At 42.8% G+C, this 26,269-nt stretch overlaps 1 protein-coding gene across 2 annotated transcripts in view; it reads left to right on the top strand.

The window, feature by feature from the left end:
- The window catches only part of LAMB2 (laminin subunit beta 2), a 93,988-nt gene extending 72,284 nt beyond the window's left edge, over positions 1–21,704 (top strand). For both annotated transcript variants that reach the window (XM_033926340.1, XM_033926341.1), the window contains 13 exons: positions 662–886; positions 5,629–5,846; positions 5,991–6,087; positions 7,025–7,397; positions 9,987–10,171; positions 11,610–11,851; positions 12,283–12,486; positions 14,799–14,943; positions 15,433–15,640; positions 17,827–17,968; positions 19,346–19,522; positions 20,634–20,793; positions 20,888–21,704. In XM_033926340.1, the coding sequence (XP_033782231.1) occupies positions 662–886; positions 5,629–5,846; positions 5,991–6,087; positions 7,025–7,397; positions 9,987–10,171; positions 11,610–11,851; positions 12,283–12,486; positions 14,799–14,943; positions 15,433–15,640; positions 17,827–17,968; positions 19,346–19,522; positions 20,634–20,793; positions 20,888–21,024 (2,513 nt within the window). In that variant the 3' untranslated portion in view covers positions 21,025–21,704. The remainder of the gene's footprint in view (positions 1–661; positions 887–5,628; positions 5,847–5,990; positions 6,088–7,024; positions 7,398–9,986; positions 10,172–11,609; positions 11,852–12,282; positions 12,487–14,798; positions 14,944–15,432; positions 15,641–17,826; positions 17,969–19,345; positions 19,523–20,633; positions 20,794–20,887) is intronic.
- Positions 21,705–26,269: the final 4,565 nt, after the last annotated feature.

The following is a 26,269-nucleotide window of genomic DNA, read 5'->3' as shown; positions in this document are numbered from 1 at the left end:
GCAGAGTGGCAGACGTAGGTGAGAAAAGCTGTTCTTTAATTGGTGGGATGGAAGGAAGAATTTGTGTTTGGCCTGAAGGATATGCCCCTTTTCCGGTTTGCCCTGTGGGAAGGGAAAACTGCAGAGGCTAATTTTGACTCAGACTCTGCATGTCCCTAGGGATGTTGCTGGATGGTGATCACAGCTACATTTGAAATTCATTAATTGAACAAAGACAGATGGGCACCTTATCATCATAATAGTTTGCTCGGGGTAGCCACATTAGCAAAAAGACTGCCCTTTGACATAGACAGTGGAACGGGATGGGCCTTGGCTCCACTAACCTTTTGCCCCACATTGTATCAGCGGCTTAAGAATTTGGAGGTGTGAGTGGAGGTTGGTTTATTTGCTTCTCCCTCTCCTCCCCCCTCCCCCCACCAAAATGGCAGCTACCCTTGCCTTTGACATAGGAAAGCTGGTTGTGGAAGAGATCTTGCCTTCCTCCATTCTGAGAGATCGGTTTCTGGCCATGGCGGGGCTTATAATCCCCACCCTCTTACTGTTGGAGTTGCTGGGGAGTGAAACAGGAATATCAGCTTTTGGATAGAAACAAAAAAAAAAAAAAATTGGGAAAGTCACACTATTAATGGACTAAAACTAAACAATGTGTCTTGTTCTCAAGGATCCCGCTGTGATGAATGTGCTCCTGGCTATTATGGGAACCCCCTTCAAGCTGGTGGCAAATGTCTACCCTGCCGATGCACTAACAACATAGACACCACTGACCTGGATGCCTGCGATCGGAGGACTGGTCAGTGTCTGAAGTGCCTTTACAACACCGAGGGAACGCACTGCGAGCACTGCAAGCCTGGCTACTATGGAGATGCTTCCCGGAGAAACTGCCGAAGTAAGTAAAGCACAAGGGGGATTAGGAACGACCTCATTCCATATCAGAAAGCAAGAATGTTATAAGCTGCATATTAGACCTTCTGTCGCCAAAAGCCATGCCCTGGTTCTACCAAAGCAGTCAAAGGAGAGAGAAGCAACCTATAGTTCTATCTACAGTTTAACGAACCTGTGGTCCTTCTAGGGACCAAAACAATTGTTGGTGGCCTGGTCTTTCTCAGGGGCTGATACATAAGGCCACGCGTAGATGTCAGCTTCTACCATGAGTGTAATAGCATGGCACGCTGAAAGCGAAGTCTATGCAAGTAGTATGTGCACAGAACTTATGAGACGTGTATGTTAGATTTGATATGTAAGTATGCAATTTGTTATAGTGTGTCCTTTGAAGTGTTTTGTGCAACAAATGTAAATGTTTTAATTTGGTTTTTTTTAATATATAACTCGCCCTGGATAAGGTCGGGTGAGAAATAAACAAACACAAACTTGCGTGCAAATTGGGGGAGGGGGAGGGAGCCTGCACACCATGGTTTAACCTGGCCGATCTCAAAAAGTAGATCTATTTCTCAGAGATCGTTTCCAGGGATAAGCAATGGTTCCCCCTGGTCTATCTGGCTGTTATGGACTTTTCCTCCAGGAACTTGACATAGAAATATAGAAACATGATGGCAGATAAAGGCCAAATGGTCCATCCGCAGCATCCACTATCTCCTCCTCTCCCTATTGGCTAAGGCTCTTAACATTTGCATCTCCTCTTCCTATAGGCTAAGGCTCTTTACACCTGCATTGTGAGGTCATAGAGCTTTATGATTATAGAAACATGATGGCAGATAAAGGCCAAATGGTCCATCCGCAGCATCCACTATCTCCTCCTCTCCCTATTGGCTATGGCTCTTAACATTTGCATCTCCTCTTCCTATTGGCTAAGGCTCTTTACACCTGCATTGTAAGGTCATAGAGCTTTATGGTTATAGAAACACAGACACAATATCAGGCAGGTTTAATACACACAACTAATATGAAATCGAGAGGAAAAGGACCTCGGATGCCTGCGCTATTAGAGAATATGAATTTGTAGATAGCATATGCAGGAACAGGTTCTCTTTCATCGGTGCAAAAAACCTCTCTTGAGCTGCTCAATAACAAGCTTATATATTTTTTTCTATGCAAATGACCAGCAAAAAAGAAATGCACTTATCTGTGTGCAAGTCAGGATCGTGTTCGGCCCGACGGGACCCATTTCACCGCTAATCTTGGCGTCTTCAGGGGTCTGAAATGAGTGCTGCCAAAAGATAAAGTGCACAGAGTTTAACAGAAAATCAAAATCTACGTTAGCTGTAAAAGTAGATTCTAAAGAAATAGGACTTGCTGCATAAAGCTTTAAACCTTCACTGCATCTCAAAAAATGGCGGCAGTAGCAAACCCACGCCAGAGCATGCGCAGTTCTACTACAGAGAGCTGATGTCATTAACAGATGATGACTACATCATTTTTGCCGGTAAGAAACATACTCCAAGGGTTTTACAATATATATATTTTTTTAAATGAATACCACCCGATGGAGCTGTTCGAACCGATCGGCTTCACTCAATTTAATCTAAAAATCCAGCGTGCTTGGCGTTGGAGTAACTTTCATCGGCGGTCACCTCCCCTTCCATGTTTTTGTTCTATATCGATGCATAGGCATCTAAGATCATTGAAAGTGTGTTGTAAATCAATGCAGTGTTTGGGGTTGGGGAGAAAAAGCAAGATGGCGCTCGAGCAAGACGCGAGTTGAGAGCTCCCGTCGTTTTAGGGATTTTCTTCTTAAACCGCACTTTTGAATTACCTGTTGCCATGCCTAAAACCTCAACTCTGCGACAGACTGTGATAACAGCTTTCACAGTCCATCAAACTTCGGCGGGTGTTTCTGCTGCTATGCCAGGGGAAGTACATAGCTTGGACGGCGATTTGTCGCTGAGCCCGCGAGGACCACATACTCCCCCTATGCCCGGAGACGCTGTGACGGGACAGACAAGCTTGGAGGACTCACAGAGCTGATCTGGAGAGGAGCGTCCTGAACGTCCAGCTAACCCGGATTTCAGCACGTCGTCATTGACTCATGTTTTGGAGCCGGTGCAAGCAGGGAGTTCTTTCCCGCTGGGACCGAGTGGTAGTAAGAGCGAGGGAGCCCATGGGCTGTGTCCCACGGAAGGAGCCGTACTCCAATTGGCTGATTTTTCCCCCTTTAAGCCACTTGTGAGGCCGCCAGCGGTGACTCTGGATTCAATTTGGACTGCGATAGAAAACCTTCATGCGGTATGTACTAACTTTGTTACTAATACCTTAAACTCATCTGCTAAGATAACCCATTTGGAGACATCTGTTCAACTTCAGAAGGAAGAGCTAAGTAAATTGGAGAAAGCAACAAACGAAATGAAGAGTTTGCTTCTTAAACAATCTGACAAAATGTTATTAAATAGGAAAATAGGAAACTCGGAGAATCAACAAAGAAATTTAAATTTGAGACTTTTAAATTTTCCAATTGCTAAATTTATGTCTCCTCTAGAACTCTTTAAAAAAAATTTTGGTAACGGCGTTGAAAATTCCAGGCTCTAACTTACCCCCTATACAAAAAATTTACTACTTAAAAAGATTTCAGGGGAGGAAACTGAGTTAGATGTCTCTGCACTTTTGAAATCTTCTGAGCTAGAGGTGTTAGGCCATGCCACTTTGGTAGTTTCGCTTGTGTTCCTACAAGATAAAGAAATGTTACTGAAGTTATATTTTAAAATGAAAAGGTGACATGTATCTAAATGGACTCAATCTCGCAGGGAAGAATTTCTTCCATACCGTACAAGAGTGATTTCTTTGGGGGCAAGTTTCCAATTAAGATTTCCTTGTGTTTCGTTTCCTATCAAGGGAACAAGTATATTTTCTTTGAACCTGCCCAATTGTTTTTTTTTGTTTTTTTTTGGAAGATAAAGGAGTTCCTACCGTGGTGCAGAGCGAAACAGTATAATGTGATCATGGAAGGTTAAGAATGATGTATTGCTCGAGTATTTTTTCCTCTTATTTCATATTTAGTTAAAACCTTGATTTCCCACAAGGTGGGTTCTTGATGCTTTTTCTCCCCACACAGGTGGACCATGTTAAAGAATTTTCTTCTTTTTATGTTTCATATTCATTTATTATTTGATGAATTGAAGAGATATATTCAGTATTTCCTGTACAATTGTTTATGTAATTATTTGAAATGATTTAAAAAAAAAAAAAAAATTCAGTGTTCTACTCTAGAAGCACTCAATTTCAACTTAGATCTACGTTCACACGTTCTGATCTTAAAAGGGCGAATTGATTTGCCAACATAAAGTTTGGCACAAGGACAAAAGATGATACAAGTCAAAAAGTGTTTGATGGTGTATATTTTACCATCTGATGGATTGGTGAATGTTTTGCCTTGACTTGTAATGGAACATATGCTGCAGGACCCACACTTGATTTGATAATGGGCACCGTACTTGTTCTTTTAGGTGGAACTATTCTGTATGGACTTAAAACGTCCTTGAGATTTCTCTCCCGTGAAAAAAGCAATCCTTAACGGGATGTTTTTAAACAATGGGTTTGTCTGCATAATCTTCCAATTGTTTTTTTATATTATGTTGGCTGGAACGTTATTGCCCTGGGCAGTAAATCGCATTACACAGAAACAGGTTCTCTTTCATCGGTCCAAAAAACCTCTCTTGAGCTGCTCAGTAACAAGCTTATATATTTTTATCTAAGCAATAATGATAATTCAAATGACCAGCAAAAATGAAAGAACATAAGAAGCGCCATCTCCGGAACAGACCCTAGGTCCATCAAGTCCGGCGATCCGCACACACGGAGGCCCCGTCAGGTGTACCCTGGCATAGTTTTGGTCCCCATATCGCTCCAAGCTTCTCGTAAAGAGAAGTGCATCTAGCCTACCCCTACCCATGTCACTTCATGCCACTCATAAGGAGATGTACATCTAACTTACCCTTAAATCCTAGAACGGTAGATTCCGCAATTACCTCTTTTGGGAGAGCATTCAAGGTGTCCACCACTCGTTGCGTGAAGCAGAACTTCCTGATATTTGTCTTGAACTTGTCCCCCCTTAGCTTCAGCCCATGTCCTCTTGTCCGTGCCACATTGGACATTGTAAATAACGTTTTTTCCTGCTCTATTTTGTCGATTCCTTTCAGTATTTTGAATGTCTCGATCATATCCCCTCGTAGTCTCCTCTTCTCAAGGGAGAACAACCCCAGTCTCTTAAGTCTTTCCTCGTAAATAGTTCACTATAGAAACATGATGGCAGATAAAGGCCAAATGGCCCATCCAGTCTGCCCATCCGCAGTAACCATTATCTCGTCCTCTCTCTAAAAGATCTCATGTGGCTAGCACATGCTTTCTTGAATTCAGACCCAATGGGCCTGATTCAAAGGATGTCAGTGAAGGTGCATGGATGGTTTCCTGAATACATAAGAGATTAATTTTCTTACGTGTTCTGTAAAGTGTGTATAAAAAGTAGATATTTTTAATGTAAAAATTGTCATCATAAAATGTCATGCAGAATTTGGAACACATTGTATGTTTAGATTATGCCTCCTTGAGCTTGGTATGACTAATATAAGGGTGTCAAGAGCATTCTTTGACAGGAACACTCGGGTTTTTGCTGTTAGTTGGGAGGATGAGTGACCAGCTGGCTTTTCTTTATTCAGTCTTCTTGCTTATTTTGATACACAGGGTGCACGTGCAACTTTCTGGGAACAAGCCAGGATCAGTGCAGTTCCAGGGAAGAGTGCCTATGTGAAAGAAGAACCGGGCAGTGTCAGTGCCTGGCAAATGTGGTGGGCCACAGCTGTGACCGCTGTAGGCCCGATTTCTGGAACCTGGCCAGTGGGAAAGGCTGTGCGCCCTGCAACTGTGATCCCCAAAACTCCTTCAGCCCTACCTGCAATGAGGTATGAATAATGTACAGCCCTTAATCAACTCTTTCACATCTAAGAACAGAGACAACTCCACTCTTGCCTGTAATAACTAACTCATCAACCACTTAGATCTATAATTCTTCTTAAGGATTTCATCTGCTCTGAAATGTCTTCCAGTTTACTGGGAAATGCCAATGTCGCTCAGGATTTGGCGGACTCACCTGTACCGACTGTCAAGAAAATTACTGGGGGAGTCCAACTTCCCAGTGCAGACGTAAGTCCGTTAACCACTCCAGTTTGCCAATATTAGTGAAAGTAGCCAGGGCCTTTCTGGCGTGGGTGATATTCTGGGCAAGGGGGAGGTCCTGAGTCCCCTCCTTCTGGCTACAGTCCCCCAGATAGAGAGAAGAGCCCCCACTTTAGTCACATTCCCAGAGAGATGGGGGTCAGTTGGGTGCCATGTGGCCCTCTAGGTTTGCATTATTTGGGGTGCAGGGAATGGAATCGGTCAGCAGGGGCTCACAGAGCTGCTAATGGACGTTCTTGTCATTCGGCACTCCATGCAACCACCTTGCTAATCTTCCCTATGGCCACCTTGATAGTAATTGTTGTAAAATTATTACAAACACTATAGGCACTGTTCCTTCTAAGCTGAGCGGGAGTCCTCCAACTGCATTCCTGCCAGTAGGGGGTGGTGCTTCAATACTGTGTTTCCAATTACTAGAGACTGGCAGGTTCCCTGGAGTCCTGCAGAGCTTACCTAGGGTTACCAGACATCTGGATTTTCCCGGACATGTCCTCCTTTTCCGGCCCTTCGTCTGGGTTTTGAAAAGCTTCCGACGTCGGAACGGCATCGGTGAACACGCGGATGCAATGCGGTGACATCGCACGGTTAAGGGGTTGGGGCTGGGGGTGGGATGTGGGCGGGCCTGGGGGGCATGGCCATGGGTCTGGATTTTCCTTTGGGAAAATCTGGTAACCCTAAGCTTACCTGTCCCTCACAATTGAAAATTTGATAGTGAAACAGCGCCACCCACTGGCAGGACTGTAGGTGGAGGACTCCCGCCCAGCTTAGAGGGAACAGTGACTATAGGGTGTGTACATATTCTCATCACTGCTATGTTCTTTACTTTCATGACCAGTCTCAGCATTGCATAATTTTATCTCCACCACCATTTTTATTGGTTTTTTTTTTATTCTTTGCTTATTAGCTTGTGACTGTGACCGCCGTGGAACTGAAACATCTCAATGTAACACAGCTAGTGGCCACTGCAGCTGTCGTCAGGGTGTGTCCGGTGTCCGCTGCGACCAGTGTGCACGTGGGTTCTCAGGGGAGTTCCCCAGCTGTCAGCCTTGCCACCAGTGCTTTGGGGACTGGGATCGGATTGTGCAGGACATGGCGGCTCGCATTAGGAAGTTAGTGCAGCGTGGGAAAGACATCCAGCATTCAGGCCTTATTGGGACTTACGAGAAAAACTTCCGAGATCTGGAGGAGAAATTGAAAACTGTGCAGGGGATCGTCAATGCCCGCAATGCCACCGTGCATACAGTGTCCCAACTGATGAAAATCATGGGTGACCTTCGGTGAGGAAACAAGAGACGGTGTCTATCTTATTTTCTGGAATTTATTATTTTCATCATTCTATTTTTCCCCTTTTCAATGCTTAACCTGTAAGTTTAGGGTTGTCCTTGACCAAATATTTCTGCAGACTGAGATAGAGAAGGCAGAAGTGAGCGATTCAAGAGGGAAATATGCAGCGGGCCAGTCGTAGGGCCTAAGCTCCAGGCCTTACAACAGGAGTGGGAATCCAGGAGCAAGAACTGAATTTTTCCCCCAACTAATCCAGTCTTTAATTGCATGGAGGTAAATAGTTATTTTGAAGTTTCCAGTCCAAGGATTCCATTTGCATTGGTCAAGGGATATAGAATGAGAAAAACTACTGAAGCATCAAAGAGGTAGTTTTCAAAGCTAATACCTGCTTCAATTTACCTGTCTGGAAACCACCCTCCCTTGTCCCGCTAAAAGTACTTATGGACTTCCATAGCATGGTCCCTTTTAGCCAGGTTTGTTATCTGAGAAGCACCTTTAGGTAAGTGGATTAAACATCTGGAACATCTCTTTCCACTCTGCCTGGCCACTTGTCGATACAAAGGAAGCATACTCTGTGCATGAGCACACTTTACGCTAGCCAATGTCCCAGTAATTTCTCTGTGAAAAGAAGCCACAAAGTGTGTGTACGAGAATTAACCTGCATATGATATGCTTATGTTTATTTGAAAATGTGCCCCTAAAACATTAGAGGTTGTACCATGTTGCTAGGCTCCACTAGAGCTTCTAAACTTATTCTGTACTACCTATGCATGGCCTGCTGCCTTTTGCCTAGTCTAGTCTTCAGTCTTGTTTACTGCATCTTCCCTAAAAATAGGGCTCAATGTGGTTCACATTAATATAGAGTAGCATATATCATGTTTGGAAAGATCGAAGGAACCAGGCAAAGAGGGCAACCCGAATCAGCCCTGTAGCCCGTTCTCACAGTAACCAATCAAGGTCACTAGTACCTGGCCAAAACCCAAAGAGTAAAAAAAGATTCTAGAACCCCAAAGAGTATCCAGATTCCAGGCAGAATCTCAAAGAATAGCAAGATTCTGGAACCCCAAAGAGTAGCAACACTCCATGCTACCGATCCAGGGCAAGCAGCGGCTTCCCCCATGTCTTTCTCAACAACAGACTATAGACGTTTCCTCCAGGAAATTGTCCAAACCCTTCTTAAAACCAGCTACGCCATCCACTCGTACCACAACTTCTGGCAACGCGTTCCAGAGCTTAACTATTCTCTGAAGACGTTGAAAACAACCATGGAGGACCTTTCCAGACTAGCACAAAACCGATTTCTTTTTAGGTCGCTAGGGCTCGAGCACGCATCGATGGCATGTAATAACACAACCTCAAAAGATTTCTGAAAAAAGTGAAGTCTTCAAGTATTTGCAAAATAACTGATAAGAACCTCACCAATAGAATAAGGCAACCCATGCTACAAAGAAGTCGCCACATAAGAAAAGGAACGCTCAATAAAAGTAAGGAAGCATCAGCATGTAGGTGCGGCTAGATCTGCGTGCTACACTTCCGCAAAAATTCTGAACCAAAGAAATTATTGACTCGGAAGTAAAACTATTAAATATTTTTAAAAACGGGTGTAAACATTTAAAATTTACTCTAGCCCATAATAGTAGCTAATAAAGTTTCAAGTTTTGATATACTGCTCATTATAAAACTGAGCGGTGTACAATAAAAAAAATGGGGAGAAAGAGAAATGACATAAGAAAGAGGGATTCACATATAGCAAATAAAGGACATACAGACTTCAAGCAGCTTAAAAAAAAAAATAATAATTTTCTCTAACCAAATGACTTACTTGTGGTTGAAAAGAAAGCAATGAATCTAAAATAATACCAAGAATTCTTGAAGACTATTCAACTGGAAGAGGTTTGCCGGAATCATTCCAAAGTAGCATAATCTGGGAAGGCCTGATTTACTGGACTGAACTAGAGTAGCTTAGTAGATCAGCAAAATTAGGTCCCCTTTTACGAAGCTGCATTCAGCTTTTTTACCACTGGCCATGGCGGTATTAGCTCTGACACTCGTAGAATTCCTATGAGCGTTGACGCTAATACCGCCACGGTTGGTGATAAAGCCTAACACGGCTTCGTAAATGGGGTGGGGGTTAAGTATCAGAGTAAATTGAACAGTTCTGGACTGAGCCAAGTCACATTTGGTTGAGTAGTTTGGGTCACTCTTGCTACAAAGTCTGGAAACCCACAGAGGAGAACTGTTTCAGGAACCACAATTGGGAGACAGGGCACCTAATCGTGTTCAATTCGTTTTCTCCATTAAAAAAAAAAATTATATTTCGCATATCCTACAATTCTGTGCGGATTATAAATTATTCAGGTACTCAAGCATCTTTCCCTAAGTGTCCCGGCGGGCTCCCCTCTTATCTAATGTACCTGGGGCAGTGGGGATTAAGCGACTTGCCCAGGGTCACAAGGAGCAGTGTGGGATTTGAACCCACAACCTCAGGGTGCTGAGGCTGTAGGCTGTGTGATTATATTACTGCTGCTGGAAAGCCTGATGATCTCCCCCCCTCTTTCCTATCTTATTTCTTGGACCAACAGGAACAGGATTGGTGAGACATCAGAGAGGTTCACCCAGCTGGAAGGATTGATGACTGAAGTTCAGGATGAAAACTTTGATGCTACTCATGAGCTGAACACACTGGATAGGGATGCTCGCGCTGTGAACCTGTCTGCCAAGGACCTCTCGCACCAGCTGGATGTGCTAAAGAACTCCAATTTTCTAGGTTAGTGGCTGGCTTTACCAAACAAATATCTTGGGGATAAATTTTTTACAAAAATGCCTTTCTATATAAGAAATTATCTGTTAAAAAAGATATGTTAATTTACCAACCACTTTTGTAATACACTTCTCCCTCTGTATTCGCTGTGATAGGGGATTAACAGACCGGCGAATACAGAAAAAACATGAATAACTTTTTCGTATGTTATTCGCCGTTTTCTATTAAAAACCATCGTGAATATGGTGAACCCCGCAAATGACATGGTGGGAGATCTGGCCCATTCCCGAGGAAGAGGCAAAACACGGTGAAGAAAGTGCTGGGAATTGGCGATTTTCTCTGTAAACGCTTGGAATCATTAGAACCGTAATTAGAACCATCATTGCAGCATTCAGTTCTCCATCTCCATAAATGCGTATGTTAAATCGCAAAATTATGAAGATGGTGTGCCTAGTATGTTGATAGCAAACAAAGCTTAAAATAGCATTTATCTGAAAGATGACGAAACTTGATATCTACTAGGGAATGCCTGATGGTATGGAGGAGAAGGACCAATCCTCAGTCCTTCCTGCCTTGGCAGTATCATCTTCCGTAGGGTTACCCGACGTCTGAATTTACCCAGGCATGACCTCTTTTTAGAGGACATGTCGGGGCATCCGGACAGCTTTCCAAAACCCAGCACTTTGTCTGGGTTTTGAAAAGCTTCCAGCAATGCGCGGATGCAACGTGGTGACATCACGTTCACACACGCATGTGAGTGACATCATAAGCATCACACCTGCGCCTGCGCAGATGGCCTCCTGTCGCGGCTCCGAGGACGAGAATAGTACGAGGGGGCGAGGCTAGGGCAGAACGGGGCATGACTTGGGGCGAAACAGGGCGGGGCTGGGTGGAACTGAGCGGCCCTAATCTTCCAAAATGATGCCCTCTAGTGGTATCATTGTGATAGATGGCACCACCAGAACAGGAATGACTGAAGATCACTCTTGACTACCCCCATAGAACCAAACATGTCCCCAAAGTGTTGGGGGTGGGGTGGATATGCGTTGAAGGGGAATATTCTTACTTTTTTTTTTCAAATAAGGGTGGAGCTTAGGTGCAGGGAGGAGAGGCATGCTTCTCACAAGTAGCCCATGAGGGATTTCTGCTATGGGGAGGGGGGAAGCAGTTAATTACGCCTCAAGAGATGTAGTTCAATTTAAAGGAATGTCATGCCTTGCAAACATTTGCACATGCTTAGGGTTAGCAGATTTTACTCTTGTAAAATCCGGACACGTAGCCCTTTGGGGCCAGATTTCATTTTTGATGCTAAAAGCGAGCTTATTTTGTACAAATTAGTAATGCATCAATGTTACAAAAAAAAGTTGGTGATTGGAACTGTACGGTTTTTAGAATTTGAGAGCTAGAAGATAGTCAACCTGTACCGTGATCTGTTTTCCCTCAGGCGCCTATGACAGCATCCAACACTCTCATGCCCAGTCCCGTGAAGCAGAGCTCCAGGCCAATGCTTCCACTGTGAACGTGCCCAGTGCTGTAAGTGACTCTGCCTACACCCGTCAGCAGGCTGAGCAGCAAAAGGTGAAAAAACGGGACGACTTTTACCGGAAGAACGCAGCCAATCACAGGGCCTTGCAGGACCTAAAAGCCAAAGCCGAAACTCTTAATATGAAGAAAATCAATGAGAAGGTAAGGACAAGATGTCATCTATCTGAGCCTCTGTTACAGTAGTTATTTATTTAAAAATTTATTACTCGCAATTAGGGTTACCAGAAGTCTGGATTTGTCCGGACATGTCCTCCTTTTGAGGACATATCCGGGGGTCTGGACAGCTTTTCAAAACCCGGCATTTTGTCCGGGTTTTGAAAAGCTGTGTCGGACAGGGAAGAAGTCCGCCCATGCATAGCCGTCACGCGATGAGGTCAGAGAGGGCGCCAGAGCCGACGTGATCAGCTGCTTTGTTTTACTGAGTTTATGTTATAGCAGCTCTAAATTATCCTTAGCTGAAAACACGAGACAGCAGTGCGTGGGTCTACCTGAGCAGATAATTGGCCTCGGAAAGTGCCTGGAACACGGGCTGGTGGAATCGGGTACCAGCTGACATCTTACCTTTCTCTCAGGTCTGTGGAGCACCAGGAGACCTCCCGTGCGCCGAGAGCCCCTGTGGAGGTGCGGGCTGCTATGACGATGAGGGAAAGAGGCACTGCGGGGGACTGAATTGCAACGGTGCAGTGGCCACATCGGACAACGCATTAGATCGAGCTCGCCATGCTGAGGATGAGCTGCGCCGCAGCATGGGTGAGGTGGCAGGGCTTTCCCAAAAGGTATGATTGGACCTACAGACCGAGACAACATTCAAAAAGACATTTTGGGGCGCACCTAGACTTTAGCACCCATTCTATAAAGGAAAGCATTCTACAAGTCACGCACATAAGTCCCTATCCATGTGCTGCCTAGACCCGTGGTGTAGCCGTGGGGAGGGGGCCTCTGCCCCCTCACCTTTGACTTGCGACCCCTGTGCCTTTATGGTGAGTGGGAATGCCAAGCCGTGCCAACTAAAGACGTCACCTGCAGCGGCCCTTAATTCACTCAGGTGCGCTTCAAGCTCTCTCGTGTATGCTCCGTTCGGGTCTGAGCATGCGTGAGAGAGCCAGCATTAAGGACGAAGCACATTGGCGTGAATTAAGTGCTGTTGCAGACAAGACCTAGGCAGGAGATGTCTTCGACTAGCAGGGCTTGGCATCCCTGCCAGCAAAGGTGATATTGCTGGCAGGAGAGGGGTGGGGGGAAGAATACCAGGACCCCCCAAAATGGCCTTCTGACTACGCTCCCAGTGCCTTTATCGAATGGGCATCCAAAACCATCCCCAGCGGTGCAAATATACTGGTGTAATTTATCAAATCTGTGCATAAATCTAAAATCTGCCCTTGTCAAATATTTTTTGTATTATAAAGTGAATATATGTACAGGTATTTTCATGATTTTTCTCCTCTTGTTTGCTTTGCAATCCCACATAAGAAATGATACCTAACAACTTCTTATCAGACTTTGGACCTGCCATACTAATTTGGCATCTAAGGGGAAAATGCTTGGCACTGGAAATCAAGAAAAGGAGCCAGAGCATGCCTGGTCTTCAAACGCCTTTTCATTAGTAGCGAATAAAATGCAGTCAAACCTTAGAGAGCGAGGAACGTGGTTTGTGAGTGTTTTGCAAGACGAGCAAAACATTTGATTAAATTTTAACTCGATAAACAAGCGTTGTCTTGCAGTACGAGCACATATCGTGCGTCACTTCATCAGAACCCACAGTTGAAGCGCGCCCATCTTACGCTGAGCGCGGCAGATGAAAACAAATACAAAAACTGTGGATACAGATGTTCTGGAGATAATTTATTAAACACTGACATATAAAACCATGAAAATTCAATTAAAAAAGTACAATGATAAAAATCCAACTGGACCCTACACGGTCTGTGTTTCGGCGAACACGCCTTCCTCAGGGGCCCAATGGTTTGCTACTTCAGCTTGTCTGCGTTGTTCTTTGCTCACAGGTTTAAAGACGATAGACTGTTTTCAGTCCAATTCTTTATATGTGAGTTTGCAAACCATTGGACCACTGAGGAAGGCGCATTCGCCGAAACATGGACCGCGTAGGGTCCGGGTGGATTTTTATCACAGTATTTTTTATCGTTGTACTTTTTATTAAAGTTTTTGGATTGTAGAACGAATCGTTGAGTTTTCATTATTTCCTATGGGGAAATTCGCTTTTGATATACGAGTGCTTTGGATTACGAGCACGCTTCCGGAACAAATTATACTCTCAAACCAAAGTTTTACTGTATATGCAATTAGTCTAAAACTGTCACATAAATATATGGCAGATAATATGTTCAAACCATGGACTCGACACGGCCCGTGTTTCGGCTAAAGTGTCTGCATCAGGAGTCCCAAATGGTAAAAACAAACCATTAATGAAATCCAAATTCTAAAAGATAAAAACACTAATGAAATCCAAATTCAGGATGACCACAGCTATCTCAATTAGAGTAACGGGGATTTATAGACAGGCACGCTCTGCTCCTTTTCTTGATTTAAAAATATGCTTGGCATACCAGTGCCTTAAGTGAACACGTGTTTTTAATAGACTTCCTTTTAGGGTTCACAACAAAGGCTGTTGTAAGAGGAAGGTAAGGGGGTGACCCATCCTGGGCACCAAGCTGGAATGGGGAGAATCGCATTCCCCTTTTGAATCAGTCTAGGGCAGTGGTCTCAAACTCAAACCCTTTGCAGGGCCACATTTTGGATTTGTGGGTACTTGGAGGGCCTCAGGAAAAATAGTTAATTTCTTATTAAAGAAATGACCATTTTGCGTGAGGTAAAACTATAGTTTGGCTAAGTCTTAATAATAATATTGTAATTTATAGCTAAAGAGACATGATCAAGAAACTGTTTTATTTTACCGAGGGCCTCAAAATAGTACCTGGCGGGCCGCATGTGGCCCCTGGAACGCAAGTTTGAGACCACTAGCCTAGGGGGTTGGCCTGAAATGGAAGGAAAGGCGCCAAAAACATCATTTGGTCCAGCGACTGCTTTGCCACACCAGCATTGACCACCTTCTGCTTTTTGCCCACTTTAGGTGGCTGAAGCAAAGGTAAAGGCAAACAAGGCCAAACTTCGGGCCCAGGCAGTGCTGGCTAAGGCCAACGATACCAAGAGTCACCTGGATCGATCTAGCAAGGAGCTGAGGAAGCTCATCCAGCATATCAAGGACTTCCTGAACCGTGAGTACCTTCTCCAGTAAGCCAAGCTTGAATCAGAAGAGCACGATGAAGAAATTGAGGGCCCAATATTCAAATGGGTTTAACTGGCCGGCCTCCAATATGCAGCACTTAACTGGGTAGTACTGGTAAATATCAGCTCCAACCAGCCATTCCCTAACTGGCATCTGGGGGGCATAGCTATTACTTATCCACTTAATGGCAATATTCAATCTGATAACCGGATAAGTATGTTAATAAAGTAAGAACAGTATAAGCGCTCTCCTAACTTTATCCGCCGAATTAACCAGGCAGGGGCCTATTTGACTTCTGGGTGACTGCGATACCTGGATATTAAATGCTATATCTAAGGTTCTTTTCAGCGTGTCTCTTATACACCACTTGCCACTATGGGCTATACAGTATATCAGACTCCAGGTGTTCAATTCCTCCTTCTGCCCTGGAACATTCTTCTCTTTTCTGTGACTTTTGCTTTTTCTGTATATTCTGCAGAGGAGGGTGCTGACCCGGACAGCATTGAAATGGTGGCTTCTCGTGTTCTGGGTTTATCGATCCCAGCCTCCCCCCAGCAGATCCGTCATTTGGCTGAGGAGATCAAGGACAAGGTTAGCAGTCTGTCCAATGTAGATGCCATCTTGGACCAGACCGCGGGGGACGTGAAGAAGGCCCAGCAGCTTCTTCAGGAGGCCAAGAGAGCGAAGTGAGTGTTCCCAAGTAGGGGGTATGATTGATTTGTCTTGTTTTGCATTTGCAAGATGAAATGACCAAATAAAACCAAGAGAAAAGGGAAAGCACAATGGGGTCTGGTTTGGGCCTCACCTAATGCAAATCAGTTAGAATCTTGGTAACCCATGACCATCCCACATTCCCCATAGATCCCTCCAAAATCCTCTTATCCCCTCCGCAGCCTTCAAAAGACAGGAATGATTCCCATCTGGTGACGCTGTACATAATGGTGCCAGTTAAGCTGAGGCTGGCTCTGTTTTCAATTTTTGCTCTACAGCTTCTGCAGGCCAGATTTTCAAAAGAGTACCAACCCCGAGTCAGCTAATGCCATTCAAAATAACTAGTACTCCAGGGGCAGGAGCGATGGTCATTGAAGATCCATGAATATGGCAAGGAGTGGGGCAGGCTCAGGAACTCGGGCCAGAGATCCAAAGAATTAAAAGTTGAGATGCGGAAAGGGAAGGTGAAGAAGTCGGCTAGGGTAATATTGAAAATGAAACACACGGAAGCAAATTTCATTTCTTTTTCAAAATGAATCAAAACAAACAGGATGTTTTGCTTCAAACAAAAACCCATCTATTTCCAGGGCCAGCTCTAGGCCAGGTGCTGTTTTGTGTGGGTGAAACTGGTGTCCCCGTTCAAATCGGCATCCCTCGCTTTCTGTCTCTTCCCATCTTTCTCATCCTGCGCTGCTCTGTGTGTGTGTGTGGTCACTTTCTTTGGTAAACTAAGGAGGTGACCCGAGCCAAATGTGTACACCGCAAAACAGGTTCCCATCGTAACCCGAAATTGTTTGTGATGGCATTCTCACATTTCATGCAAGGCCACAACAGAGACTCCTTTTCAACGTTTCATAATTAGCAAAATGCGAACTTCTCTTTAGTGCATGAATGCTCTACTTAGTGCTCTAATGTATGCAAATTATTTTGCTATAGGTTTCGCCCAGTGAGGTTAATTTTAACATTTCATAATATGCAGGTATTTGCAAAGCCCACGGATACTTTTACTCACAAATCCTCCAACAGTTCTCATGGGGAACGTGGAGCATAACATCCCATTCAAGCTTCTGTACAGGTGCTTTGCTGCCTCTCCTGGCCTAACCCCACCTATCAGTCTGCCCACTTCCCACATTGCTAGTCCTTGCCTGTACACTCCCCCCTCCATATTCGTGGGTTCGGCATTCGCGGTTTTTATCCCCCTCCCAGACCTCACCACAGCTTACTTTTTAGAGCCTGATGGTAAGTTTTAGAGGGTTCCGGGAGGCAGGGGTGGGTCACAGACGGCCCTAAAGTTATTTGCGGGACAGCTTTGCCCCTAACCCCCATGAATATGGAGGTGGGATGTAGTTTTATCCATAAGCAGGATGGTAAATTTTTATTTTTTTTTTAATTCTTTATTTAAATTTTTTTTAAATAAACAACAATTGTGCTTAACAGGCAACATTACGATATTAGTACATCCAATATTTCTATTAATGAACAAAATAAGTCAAAAAGGTAATACAAAAATAAATCCATTTTCCTATTGGGTCAATATAATATAACAAAAAAGAAAAACCCCATACTTATTTTAAACATAGTCCTCAATAATAAAGGAGGGAGGAGACAAAGAAAGAAATTCTTCCAGGAAAGATCACATAATTGCAAATTAAAAGGAAATTAAGTGAAAACCGATGGCAAAAATAATAGACTTGAGTTATACCGAAAATCACTATGGTGCAAACGAAACTCCTTTTCCTTCTAAAAAGAAACGTAATTGATGTGAATCATAAAAAATATATCTATTGTTCTGAAATACAACAAAGCATTTACAAGGAAATCTTAACTGAAAAGAGGATCCTAATGATACAACTTGTTGTATCATTAGGATGGTAAATTTTAAGAACACCGATTAACCCAGGTAAATTAATTTTGTAAACTGTCCTGCCTATCACTTAAAGTTTCCTTTAGGACATACAGATATTGACCATAAATTGTATCTTGATTTATAAGAAACACAACTGAAACAAATAAATCAGGTCCTTTGTTTTATTTTATACTTTCTCATATTCCCTTCCACAGCAAAGTGGGGGAGGGCAGGATTAAAAGTGAAATACCTCCAAAATCTGTTGTTCTCAGGATTCTAAAACTGTATTTACACATCTTCTTTTACGTGTTGAAGGTCACGTGCCGAAAATGTGAAGACCACAGCCGAGACTGTGAAGAAAGCACTGGATGACGCCAAACGCGCACAAGCCGCAGCCGAGGCTGCGATCCAGAAGGCGACCAGTGACATCAGAGACACAGAAAAGGCGCTGGCTTCAGTAAGAATCAAAAGAGAAGGTCACAGAAAAATAAGTGCAGATATTCACAGACAGCGGGATGGGGGTGGGTAATGTCCACAATGATCCTGTTGTATGTGCTTCTATAACACTAGGAGAAGGAAATGACTTTCTTGCAGAAACAATTGATACCTCAGGAAATGCACATACAGCATAATACTTAACCAGAAGTAGCAGCAAAAGCTATAATAAAACGTGAGCAAAAATTCAAATCTCTAATATACTAAGAACATAAGAATAGCCTTACTGGGTCAGACCAATAATCCATCAAGCCCAGTAGCCCGTTCTCACGGTGGCCAATCCAGGTCACTAGAACCTGGCCAAAACCCAAAGAGTAGCAACATTACAGAATCCCAAACAGTAACAACCGATTCTAGAACCCCAAAGATTATCAAGATTCCAGGCAGAATCTCAAAGAATAACAAGATTCCAGAACCCCAAATACTAGCAACATTCCGTGCTACCAATCCAGGGCAAGCAGTGGCTTCCCCCATGTCTTTTTCAATAACAGACTATGGACTTTTCCTCCAGGAACTTGTCCAAAGTCTGACCAGTACCAAGCCATGCCCTTCTGCTACCTTGAATCTGCCCTAGAAAGTGAGGGGTTTGTCTGGGAATTGAACCCAGGATCTCTTGCACCCAAAGCAAGAATCATACCACTAGACCAACCACTGGGCTGTACCAACAATGCTGCAAATGTATCCATTATGAAAAGAAATTTTAGAAGAGCATGAAGAGAATACCAAGATAATAACATAAGAACATAAGCAATGCCTCCACTGGGTCAGACTCGAGGTCCATCGTGCCCAGCTTACGGACATATGGATGCAGTGCTTATTTTTCTGCACCTCCTAGCCAAAGACTTCCAAGTCCCAGAAATAAAGACTAAAGTAATTGAAATTGCTAAATACTCCTGTAACAATCATTTTGCTGCTGCATGAGCTCTGAAAATAATGAGTGAAATCAAACTAACACTCCCACAAAATTTTAGACTGAATTTTGTAGTGCACGTTTTTTGAGCAGCAAACGAACTGGCCTATTCCGATGATATCTGGTTATAAATATTAAGAATATACCAGCAAAAATGAGTCTGTAGAAAACCATGATTTAAAACAAGTCTTTCTGACTACCAATTTTGATTTAAATCAAATCCACCCTGATTCTATGCAAATAAGAGAAACAACTTTCAGCCGTAAGCTGTCATGTGGAGCTGACAGATCCATGAGAAACATGCACGGAGTGCTAGGATCCCACACATAGGCGTGCTGGGTTTCTACTAGCATTCCACTGCTTGGCCCTTATTTCACGGAAAAGGCAAATATTTAGTAACAATATCACAACGTCTCCCCTCCTTCTCAGATCCAGTCAGGGACGGCCAATGCTGAAAATCAACTCAATGATGCCATGGATAGAGTCGGGCAGCTAGACAGACAGATTGATGCTCTGAAGATGAAACGGGCCAATAACAGCCTGGCAGCCACACGAGCAGAGGAGACGGCAACTGCAGCGAAGGACAAAGCCAATGAAGCCAAGCAGGTACATTATTTACTTATGCTATCCTTTATTCCTTGTAGATTCAAAGCGGATTGCATAAAGAATTAGGTAGGCATGGTTGTTAGATCGTTTTGAACTTAGGGAGGGTTGAGATTAGTGAGACCAGATTTCATATAGTTGAATGCCTCTATTAATTCTTGGTCTGTAGAGTTCCAAATCATGACTCCTCATTAATATAACTAGATATAACAGGGGATTCAATCAAATAAATCAAAATGTATACAAGGACGTATTGAAATCAGATTTTAGTAGCTGGACATCATTCACACCACATTAACAAAGACCTTGTGACTACACACCATCAATAAGACAACATATGAAAAATAATATATATATAAGACAACGGAGAAAAATGAACCTCAATTGTGGGAGGTCAGGACTACACAAGTGCCTGAACCAACTCACATCATCACGGGTTCATAAAAAAACTCCGTGTACATTTAAATGTACATTTAAATGTACACGGAGTAAATGTACATTTAAATGTACACGGAGTTTTTTTATGAACCCGTGATGATGTACATTTAAATGTACACGGAGTAAATGTACATTTAAATGTACACGGAGTTTTTTTATGAACCCGTGATGATGTGAGTTGGTTCAGGCACATGTGTAGTCCTGACCTCCCACAATTGAGGTTCATTTTTCTCCGTTGTCTTATATATATATTATTTTTCATATGTTGTCTTATTGATGGTGTGTAGTCACAAGGTCTTTGTTAATGTGGTGTGAATGATGTCCAGCTACTAAAATCTGATTTCAATACGTCATCATTAATATAGCCAGACTATTAGGTAGCTCGCAGGGATTAATTTCAAACCAAACTTTTTGATTCACCAGAAGAGAAAAGAATCGTTTCTTACCATAGCTATACCAACATGGGAACCATCCCTTTTAAACAATCTATCTAGGGAACAGTAGCCCAGTAAAAGATTTTAATAGCTGTTCTCCTGGATCACATCACTTAAACGGAAAATATTTTGGACGGTTTAAGTCCATTTTTATCCTCTCCAGTCTGTTAGATGGTATAGCAAAAATATTAACCAGATTTTTAACTCACGTTTTGTTTGTTTATTTGGTGGGGATGCTTCAGCTCCTGGATGGGCAGCTTGGCGACCAATATAAAACTGTTCAGGACCTCGTGGACCGAAAAGCCAAAGGCATGAAAGAAGCAAAAGAAAAAGCAGACCAACTTCGGGCCGAAGCCAGGAAGCTGTTGAAAGATGCTTACAAAAAACTGAAACGCTTAAATGGTGAGACGGGTCTGGTGGAGGCGCTGGGAGCTTTGTTTCATTTTGGATGCATTCTGTTAGATTTCACGCCACTCTTTCTCTCTCTCCGCTACAGAACTGGAAACCCAGTATGAGCATAACGAGCAAATCCTAGAAATGAAGGCACAACAGCTAGATGGCCTGGAGGATAAAATGAAGGACATTCTGAGCGCCATCAACCAACAGGTCCAAATCTACAACACCTGCCAATAAGCAGCCTCCGGCTGACCATTCCCCTCTTGCACTGGCTCACTACATATTTATTCTAGCATGGCGTGACCACCAGACAGACATCAGGACTGAATTTAGGAGCGGTTTGACAAATGAAGCATCCAATGTACAAACCTTATGTACCAAGAATGTTTCCCTTAGGAACACAGTGGGAGCAGCTCTCAAGTAAATCTAGTCTTTTGCATTTATTTGAAACAAAACTGGAACGCTGAACATTTCCTGTTTCATTTGTTTCCAAAATGGAACAAAAGAATGAATACATTTCATTTTGAAATGGTCTTCCCTGCCAACAAATTATTATTTTTTTTAAATTAGCCCTCCTGGCTTATCGAAACTATGAAAGTAAATTACTCCTTTGCCAGTCCCCCTGCCTCCTTACCCCATCTGTTGGTTTAAATCAGTGTCTCTCAAACTGTGTGCCAAGGCACAGTGGTGTGCCACAAGAGATTCAGAATTTTGCTTTATTTAAAAAAAAAAAATTCCCTTCATAAGTATACACTAGAATAGATGGACATGTACATTGTATACGCAACAGTCTGTCAATATTATGAGCGTCTGTATGCGTAAGGATACAACTGCCCAAGCATCCTTCTTTGACGTGATTGGTCCTTGAAAACTAACGGCAAGTAATTTTAGTTTTATTTTTTTATGTAGTAGTTTTCCTAACTTGAGCAACAAAACAGTCAAGGCTTTGTTACCATTTGGATCTTCTTATCTTTGCAAACTTGGATTTTCAGCTCAGTCAAAAATTAAAAAAAAAAGAGATGCAGATGGTGGATGATGAAATGCGTATAGATCATCAAGTCACAACTTCAGTTAATTTGCGCTCAAAAACAAGCACATCCATCGCATTGATTAGCAATTCTATTCTATCTACTTTAGTTTTGCCATTGTTACAATTACCCATACATAGCTTAAAGAACTTTAAATAAATAACTCTCAAATTTAATTTTTTTGTTGATTTTGCAATTTTATAATTTCATTTGTAATGTGCCATGAAAAACATTTGCTTCGTTTAGTGTGCCAGAGCCAAAAAAAAGGTTTGAGACACTGGTTTAAATGATTGCAACATGAGTAATCTACCCCATGTTGATCATATAAACCCTTGCCCCCCCCTCCCCGGAGGCAGGAGCTGGAAAGGCGAGGGAAGGATGAGTAGAGAGAGAGGTCTGGATCGAGCAAGACATAATTTTGTTCTGTTTTCACTTTTTGTAAAAATTTCATTTTGGTTTTCTTTCTTTTTGACCAAATAAAACATAAAATAACTGAAACGAAAACAAAAAAACCATGAAGACACGTATACTTCCCATACACAATGCCGATGTATTTCTGGAACGCTATCATCCTACTGACTATCCTCAAGAGTTATGCTACAGTTCTAGAGCAAGGGATATTCTCTTTGCAAATCTGAATCATTGTGGGGTGAAAATGGAGTAACAGAACACAAAGCAGTCCGAAGTAGGAAGTGCTTGGTTTACTGAATTCAAGCAGCTGAAGCAGCCACATTTCACCGTAAGGCCAGGCGCGTGGTCTTACAGCCAAATAAACTTGGTGTAAAACCTGCTGCACAGGTTGAGTGCACAGCCTTGGAGTTCGACATCATGACTAAATTATGGGAACGGCCTGACCCGGGGATTATAATGTGCATAATTCCAAATGCAGTTTAATAGCAGTAATTGGTTGTAATTGACTTAAGTAAATATGTTGCATGCACATCTCAGGATTGCGCCTAAATCCGGCAGTAAGGCCGGATTCTGCAAACGGCACCTATATTGGCAGCTGCCTTAAAAGCCACCGCCAATTGCGTGTCCATCACACTATGATGCCAATTACAGAATCGCACCTCCGGTTCAACAAAGGCGCAGGTAATTTTGAAGATCTGCATTCTTGGCGCCTGTGCTTGACTAGAATTGAATCTGGAAAGATGCCAAGTGGCACCTAAGGTCATTTCCACCTTTGACTTTAGGCACTGAGTTGACCTTTCTTGGAGGCAGCTACAATTTTTTAATGACATTTTAATTGGTTTTAAATGACCTGGTCAATTACCGAGCTGATTAATACCAATTAAAACGATTAGACAGTGGTAGGGGCACCTACCACTGCTTAACTTACAGCACCATTTAGAAAATTTGGGCCTCAATGTGCCCACGTTCTTTTTTTTTTTTGTTGCAAATTCTGAGCACTAATTGAAAAATTAGTGAAAGACCTGTAAAAAGAATTTAAAAATGCCCCTTTTTCGTGAAGTGCTAAAAATATAGCTTGTGTACAGGAAAGGCATAAGAACATAAGAATAGCCTTACTGGGTCAGCCCAATGGTTCATCAAGCCCGTTCTCATGGTGGCCAATTCAGGTCCCTGGTACCTGGCCAAAACCCAAAGAGTAGCAACATTCTGTGCTACCAATCCAGGGTAAGCTGTGGCTTCCCCCCATGTCTTTCTCAATAACAGACTATGGATTTTTCCTCCAGGAACTTGTCCAAACCTTTCTTAAAACCAGTTACGCTATCTGCTCTTACCACATCCTCTGGCAAGGTGTTCCAGAGCTTAACTATTCTTAGCACATCTTAGTTAAAAGGGCCCCTTTATCACCTCTAAAATGTAAAAAAGAGGTAAAAATGTTTAGTATAATAACTAACCCCTGATGACTTTGTGTTACTAGCTAACCAGCCCACCCCTCCCCTACCAATCCCCCTGTAGGCCTACATTAGATCCCCTGTGCAGTCTCGTGGCAGCCATTTTTCACTACGGAGACTACCGGGCAGGAGTGTAGAAGGATCACTCCTGCCTTTTCTCACCGCTAGACCACCAGGGAACTAAAGTAGGCCTGCAGGGGTACCAGGAGGGGAGAGAAGGGGAGAAGACGGGCTGGTTATCTAGTTGCACAAAGTCACCCTGAGGGAGGGATTGATGGCAGCTCCAGGTCCCCACACCACCAGGGCAGTACATTCATGCAAGTAGGCTGCATATGGTTTGTATTCATACTCTATTCCTTTAAGGGGTGAGATTGTGCTCGTGGATTACAAACTTGTATAACTGTAGTTCCCTCTCCTTCAGTGCACATGTACAACCCCCTGTGGATTATGGAACTATTTCTAATGGTTGCTTAATCTCTGAGCATGCCAACCTCCTCTTGTTTCCTGCCTTGGGAGCAAAACAGCCAGCAGCTCTCTGGTACAACTAATGAATGCTTGTAAAAACCCACTATAAACCCAAGTGTTCCACCCCACCCACCCCTTTAGTACTCCTTGGCATCCAAGCTATAGCACCTCCTTCAGTATTGCTATTCCTTTTGTAAATTACAGCATCCAGCAAGTACTGAACTTACCTTCCCAGCCCCCTAACCCCCAAGGAGATGCTAGTATTGAGTGGATTCTGTTAGCAGGAGCTACAATTATTTTCAAGCAACTGAGCTGTAAGTCAGTCTCTCTTTGTTTTGAGTTCTACATTAAAGAAATTTTGCTTAAGAATTGAGAGTTCATTCTAGTGATGTTGTATGCTCACAGTATTAGGGGTTTAGTTTGCCTGATGATCCTCGGGGAAAGATCAGAAGAGACGAGACTTACCAGAAACATTACATGAGCCTTTGAAACATTTAAAAAGCAAACAATTTCTGAAATACTTATATTTAAAAGTGCAAACAGCGCTGCTGTGTGTTTGTACTTCTGGGTATGCACCCAAGAGCCATGCTTACTACAAACCCTTTGGGCACATATGCCAGACACAATCTTCCCTTTGCTTTCAGTTCGTTAGCTCCAATTAACCATGCATATCATTTGCATATGATTTCTTTTGAGCTCTGCTTAATTATTTTTCTGTGCTGTTGTAGCATAACAGGGTTTTAGCGCCCATCTTTGAGCATCAGCCTCCTAGTGCGGTGACAGACAAACCAGAAGAAGCAGACATTGTAATCTCTCATTCTCTCTCAAACCCAAATCCCCAGCACCACTCTATCATCTCTCCTTCCTCAAACCCCCCATCCCTATGTCCCACCTTACAACTAGAGAGTTGTATGGGGACAGAAATTTCACCCATCAAGTCTACAATCTTCAAAAAGTTATTTCATTTGATTAAGCTACTGAAATACATTAGAGGATCTGGCAGAGCCCCATTTATAATGCATTCTTCCCAATTAATATTTCCAAATAAGCAAAAGCACTTTATTGATTTGGAAATGTTAACTGGGAAGAATACATACTTAAGAGGCTCTAGCATAAACCCATTTCAAAGTAAGGATTCAATCTAATTTTCATTTAAGAATAATGTTGCATTATTTGAACTACAAAGTTAGAGCTGTTTTTTCAAAGCAGCGCTACCCATTATTATTTATTGAATGCAAAGAAGCCCATGAGAATTCAATGGGTGGCTTCACATCCAACACCCCACTTTGGAAAACAAACCTTTCTATTCACTGTAATTGCATTTTTTACATCAAAATATAGAAATTTCTTCAGGCAAGCAAGGCAGATGGGCTGGAGTGAGCTTTAACGGAGACTTTAGTAGTTGGAACCTAAGAACAGTACCGGGCAGAGCTTTGGATTGTTGCCCAGAAACAGGTAAGAAACAAACAAACAAAAAAAAAAACAAAACCCATCAAATTTTTAGATTGAATTAGTTTGGGTAGACTGGATGGACCATTCAGATTTTTATGTGCTGTCATCTACTATGTTAAATATAAAAGGAATGACATTTCAAGAGAGAAAAGAAGAAAAATTAAGTCATTCCATAGTGCAATTGCTTAAGGAAAATACATCTGTTTCAGAATGAACCACCAGAAAACCACTTTTTAATCCTACCCAAAACTGGAGACAGCATCTAGGTCAAAATAAAAAAAAGATGCTGGATCCCCCAGGCCAGCTGAACTGTGCAAACATGGAGACATGGTGTGACTGTCTATTTCAAAAACACGGAAACAAATAAATGGAAATAAAAACGAACCAAAAAAAGAAGAAAAATAATACTTTTTTATTAGGCTAACTTAAGGTGTTGACTTTGTCACCACTGCTGCGTATAAAGCAGATAGTTTTGTGTTTTTTTTATTTAGTTGACCTAAATTATGTCCAGAGCAGCTTAATTTCATAGCTACTATACCGGCACTTTCTATGTTCCTTGTAGGCTCACAATCTAGGTTTTTGTACCGGGGCAATGGGGGGGGGGGTGACTTGCCCAGGCTCTGTCTGCCCCACTATTGGCCAGACACAGCCAGGCTCTCTTCATGCTGGCCCCAGCCC

The sequence above is a fragment of the Geotrypetes seraphini genome, chromosome 17 (assembly GCF_902459505.1).
Source record: "Geotrypetes seraphini chromosome 17, aGeoSer1.1, whole genome shotgun sequence".
Taxonomy (NCBI): Eukaryota; Metazoa; Chordata; class Amphibia; order Gymnophiona; family Dermophiidae; genus Geotrypetes; species Geotrypetes seraphini.
This window is presented reverse-complemented; position numbering and strand designations above follow the sequence as displayed.